The 6,000-nt window shown below is 48.0% G+C and overlaps 1 protein-coding gene across 1 annotated transcript in view; it reads right to left on the minus strand.

The window, feature by feature from the left end:
* Positions 1-2,018, minus strand: part of stx18 (syntaxin 18) — a 154,251-nt gene extending 152,233 nt beyond the window's left edge. The window contains exon 1 of the mRNA XM_078537519.1: positions 1,822-2,018. Coding sequence (XP_078393645.1) covers positions 1,822-1,974 — 153 coding nt within the window. The 5' untranslated portion in view covers positions 1,975-2,018. The remainder of the gene's footprint in view (positions 1-1,821) is intronic.
* Positions 2,019-6,000: the final 3,982 nt, after the last annotated feature.

A 6,000-nucleotide genomic window follows, 5' to 3' on the forward strand; every position in this document is an offset into this window, starting at 1 on the left:
TCGAGCTTGCCCCGCCATTCAATACGATCATGGCTGATCTCATTTCAGCCTCAACTCCAATTTCCCGCCCTCTCCCCATAACATTTCAATCCGTTACTAATTAAAAATCTTTCTATTTCCTCCTTAAATTTATTCAGCATCCCGGCATCCACTGCACTCTGAGACAGTGAATTCCCACAGATTCACGACCCTTTGAGAAAAGTAATTCCTCCTCATCTCTGATTTAAATCTACCACCCCTTAGCCTAAAAGTATGGCCTCTCAATCTAGAATTCCCCACAAGGGGAAACATTGGCTCCACATCTACTTGTCTATCCCCTTTAGCATCTTATATACCTCAATCAGATCTCCTCTCATCCTTCTAAACTCTAGCGAGCATAGGCCTAAACTACTCAATCTCTCCTCCTAAGACATGCCCCACATTTCTGGAGTCAATCTAGTGAACCTCCTCTGAACCGCCCTTCATCCTTCCTCAAGTAATGGGACCAAAACTGTACTCCAGGTGCGGTCTCACCAATGCCTTGCACAGTTGCAACAACACTTCTCTATTTTTATACTCTATTCCTTTAGCAATAACTGCCAAAATTCCATTTGCTTTCCTTATTACCTGCTGTACCTGCATATTGGCTTTCAGTGATTCATGCATGAGGACACCCAGATCCCTCTGCACTGAAACATTCTGAAGTTTCTCTCCATTTAAATAATAAGTTGCCTCTTTATTCTTCCGATCAAAATGGATAACCTCACACTTATCCACGTTAAACTCCCATCTGCCAAATTTTGGCCCATTCACCTAACCTATCTATACCCATTTGTAAATTTCTTATATGCGTGATGCAAATATTATGACCCTGTACAAAAACAAGGGTGATTATAGCAATTGCAACAACTATCGAGGCATCTCCCTGCTGAGTATCGTGGGAAAAGCATTTTGCTGTGTTGCCCTTGTCAAATTACAGGTCCTGGCATCTACCCCAAATTCTAGTGTGCTTTCAGGACAGGAAGATCTATAATTGGCATGATCTTCTCAGTCCAGCGGCTGCAAGAGAAATCCAGTGAACAAAGAAGACCACTATATATTGACTTCATCAAGCCATTTGACTTTGAGCAGAGGCAGTCTGTTAAAGCTGATGGAGAAAATTGGCTGCCCGCCAAAGCTACTCAATGTGATCTCCTCTTTCCATAACAACATGATGGGTACGGTCAGCTATGATGGGCAACTTTGGAGTCCTTTGCAATCTGCAGTGGAGTCAAACAGGATTATGTTCTGGCACTGACACTCTTTGGCATATTCTTCTCTTTGCTGCTGTCATATACCGTCAGGTCACCTACAGAGAGCACCTGCTTACATACCTGAACTAATGGAAAGCTGTTCAGCCTTGCTCGCCTAAGATCCAAGATGATGGTGCACCAAGACCTCATGACAGAATTGATGTAGCTTGGTTTGACCATCAGCATCAGGATCATGGTCCAGGATGCTGCTATACTGCTATCTAACAGCATTGACAATGTGACGCTGGAGCCACAGTAGGTGATGCTTAACACAAAGTTGACCACCGTGGCACAAACCACGGTGACCAGATGGAAGGCTGCCACATTATCACGTTGTTGTTTATGGGAGCTTGCTGTGCACAAATTGGGTGCTGTTTTTCCTACATTACAATGGTGACTACATTTCAAACGTGATTCATTGGCTGTAGGACATTTGGGACATCCAGTAGTTGCGGAGGGTGCTGCAGAAATGCAAGTTTTTTCTGCTTTCTGTAGAATTCTTTCATATCCTCCTCCACTGTTTACATTTCTCTCTCGCTCTAGCACTCACCACTTCTCTAGCCCGGGCTGTGAATTCAGCCCTGGTCCTCCCCTTCCTCAGGATCTCCTCTTTGACCGGTTCGCCATTGACCCCGATCGCCTTGTTCCGAGTTTTGACGGTTTTCACACTCGCTCTGAACAGCAGCGTGATGTCCACCGCCATCTTGCCGTGCGACACGTCACCTGCCTTGGGTCATCACAGCGCGACCCTCCCTCAGCTCGCGTGCGCCGGGAACGGTATGGACGTCATCATTCAGGGACCCGGTTGGGCAGTGACGCTCTCATTGTGCGCCAGCGGAGCTGACTTGGGGACGAAGTTGGGGTGAAACTGAAGGCGAGACACCGACGGACAGTCGGGCCTGTCAGGAATTGTGTGTGTGATCGGGTGGAAAAGAATAAGTCTGATGATGGCCTTTACTGTTTCTGAGGAAACTTTATTCACAGGATGAGCCTGGGGTCATCCATAGAGACCAGAACACACGGGACCTTCCTTCCCCCCCACTTTGAATTGGATTTCATTGTATCTTTCATAGAAACCACAGCACAGGAGGAGGCCATTCAGAGCATCGAAACCGGACCAGGACTAGTTCCTCACCCATAATCTATTATACCTATATGGCATTCTACCTCTAACATAATTTATTGTGTATTCAATACTTAATTGTATTTGTGGATCGCCCACCATGTTATTCACAGGACATGGAATACAGTTGTGAAGTTTAGCTGCTTTAGTCCTGTCTTTTGAAATTGGGGCAATTGTAACTGCTTGTAAATTCGTCAGGTGAATTGTATGTTTCTCTCAAGCGCCAGACCGAATGGATCGAGGCCATCTGCATCTGCTTTGTTTTGATCAAACAAAGGGTGCTGTTTCTCAATCATCCAGTGAAGGCTGTGAACATTCCTGCATTTGCAGATCGGAATTTAATCGGTGGTGTGCCGTTCCTGGCGGCAGAACCGGAAATGGGTGCTGCTTTCACTTTTGTGTCGGAGGGTGGCACACACGAGATTCATGTGAATGGGCTAGCAGCAGGTACGTGAAACACCTCCAATTGCATGGCCGGGGCAGTTTTCCATTGGAAGATCCCGCCATCAAGTGACAATTCAACAGGACCAGGCAGTCTTTAAAATAACCACCTGGACAAGCATGGAGGCTCTGCATCAAGGCCACAACTTTCTTGACCACCTCTTTTTGTTAAAAGCCAAAGCCATTTTTTTCTGTGAACTCCTTCAACCCTCTGCCGCCCATTAAACTTCTCCCCCACCCTCCACCCTGATAATCTTTATTGATGCCCTGGGGTGCCCCCCCCAACCCCATCACATCCAAGCCTCTCACACATCACTTTTGAGATATCACAGCAAAGTCAGTAATGCCTCCCTGCAGGTTATCCTCCAGGCCATCTGGGGACAGCGGGAGGTGCTCTCCCTGAGCAATGGCAACAGGAGACACCCCTGCCTAAGTAAGGTGTCTGGATGGAGATCACAGAGAAGGTTTGGTGGAGACACTGAAGATCATAGGTGGAGTACCAGAAAAGGGTCAATGGCTTCCTTCGATTCGCCTGGGTAAGTGTCACATTAGCATGCGACTGTCTCTCATGGGCATCAGGCTATGTATTTGTGTGAGTGCACAGTTAAGCTGGGCGGGTGAATGCATGATCAACTTCAGGATTGCATGGTACTTGAGGCCAAAGCATGTGGCAGTTTGACTTGAGTGAGCAATGGGATACAACCTAACACATTGGGCCATTAGGTGTGATGGAAGATGGATGCAGACAAGGGGGTCAGTTAGCATTTGTCAAATCACTAAATCTTCACTTTCTCCTGAAGGACAGGCAGACCCATAATCAGAAATAAAGGGTGAAGATGGGTAGAAGTGTGCTCGATCCCAAGACCCTCTCCCCTGCTGAGGAAGAAGCCCTCCAGATTGCAAGAGAACAGGGTGGCTGATAGTGAGGCTGGAGTGGCAAGGCAGCAGAGTGAAAATGGATCCAGCCTGGTGCTGCCATAATGGGTGCTCAGGACGAGGTGAGAAATTGTGCAGACTCTGTAGACGACCTTAATGTGTTTCTTTTTGTTCTCCTTTACAGGTGCCCACAATCCAGACCCTAGACTTCAGCCACTCCAGGAGACCGAAGATTCCACCTCTGAGGACAATGACACTGGTGACCCAGACGATGCACTGTCTCCTGCCTCTCCTGCGCTCTCCGTCAGCGTAGGTACACCCACCTGGGTCACAGAGGGATCACAGTTCAATTTGGGGCCATATTCTGATGAGCACAGCACACTCAAGTCCCAGCAGCTGAGGGTGGCGGTGACAGCTGAGGTCCCAGACACTCCAAGGACCGTTGGGGTACAAGCCCCCACTGATGATAGGCCTTTGGTTGCGACCACAAGAAGCCTGCTGGAAATGCAGTTGATGTTAGGGAAACATAAGGTGAAGGTGCCGGTGATGCGCAGATTTGCGCAGTGTATGGAGGAGTCCATGCACGCCACAATTTCTGTCATGTCTCAGCCATATGAGCGCATGGATTCCTCCATGGAAAGGTTGGCAACTGCCATGGAGAGCCAAGTTGAGCATTGACCAGCGTGCGGCTCTGACCTGCTTTCAGTCGCTCTAGCCGTTGGCTCCATATAGCAGTGGCTAGGTGAGAGGGGGTTGAGGCACCTGGCCCTCCCTCCAGGTGCCCCTTTTCAGGGAGACAACAAGGTGCATTCAGGGTGACAGTTCTCTTCTCAGCCCCTCTGCCATTGACCCCATTGCCTCCAATAGGCATGGCCGAGGAAGTCCTCCAATAGGCATGGCCGAGGAAGTTGCCCCTTCATTCATACAGGACACCCCTAGTAGGACGGACGTCCAGAGGACCCACTCCAGTCATTGCAGGCAATGGAGCATCACACTAAGCAGCCTGTTTCCACCTCAGCTGCGGATGTGGCATTCAAACCAAGACATAGTGGTAGGGAAAGAATTTATGAGAGCACAAAGATGTTTCCACAGAATTCACTTTGTCACATGTAAGTATTGCACAATATATTTTTGCTTTACTCATGTGTGCATCATTATCCTTCTTTGGGACTTGACTCATCAGAGGCCTAACTATACTGGCATGCCTCAAGGTTTGCACTCATTGATGATTGCAGGGGAATGTTAGATATCTCCTTTATTGTATTGGAGACTATGGTGTTGTGTGTTTGCGTTCAGTCTTTATTTAATGTTCATGTGTGCCCATTTTGATGTTTGCCAGTTTGTGGGACATAAAGGAACCTGCAGGCTTTGGAGATACTCCATTATATGTAGTGTCAAGGAGATTGTCTGAGAATATGTTCCACAGGAATAATTGAACTGCCTTAGGTGAATTCAAGGACCTGTGACAATGGAGCAGGTTCTGAGATCTCAGCCACGATGGGCTACTTGAAGTATGCCCACTGGCGTATCAGTTGTCCTGGGTAATAGTGTCCTGTAGTGAGTGTGAATGACAGAGGTCCACTCTGTTTGCTATTCTAGGTGGTAGAGGACACAGGTTCAGGGGTAGTTCCTGGGGGAGAGGCTGGCACAAGTGGAAGACATCCTGTGCAGGCAAACCTGTACTAGTGATGGGACAATAATCATGTAGGTCCCTCAATCTTGGGCGAATCTTGTGTTTATGAGGTTATCCCTGGCATGTCCCTCCATGGTCCTGGCATCCACTAAAGACTTATTCATGTCTGCAAGCTCATCCCGTTCATTCTCACCTGAGGAGGAGTGTTGCTGCTCCTAATTGTCCTGATGCAAGGGTTCACTACAATGCATGGCCACATTGTGCAGTGCACAACATACCACGATTATCCATGAAATCCTGGTGCGAACTGCAGAGCTCCTCTGGCCCTATCAAGGCAGTGGAAGTCCATTTTCAACATGATAGTGGTCTGTTTTATGATGGCTTTGATGGAGCTGTGGCTGCTTTGTAGTGCTCTTCCTCTGCATAGTGGGGATGCCTCACTTGTGTCATCAAACAGGCCTGGAGGGGATAGCCCTTGTCACCCAGGAGTCAGCTGTCAATCTGGACAGGAGCCTCAGAAAGCTCAGGAAGCTGTGAGTTATGTAAGATATCTGAGTCAAGAGGGCTCCCTAGGAAATGAGCACAGACCTGCATGATTCTCTGGTCGCAAACCAGTTGGACGTTAATAGAGTGGAATCCCTTGCGGTGAACCTGAG

Source organism: Cetorhinus maximus, chromosome 1, assembly GCF_964194155.1.
Source record: "Cetorhinus maximus chromosome 1, sCetMax3.hap1.1, whole genome shotgun sequence".
In the NCBI taxonomy this organism is placed as follows: Eukaryota; Metazoa; Chordata; class Chondrichthyes; order Lamniformes; family Cetorhinidae; genus Cetorhinus; species Cetorhinus maximus.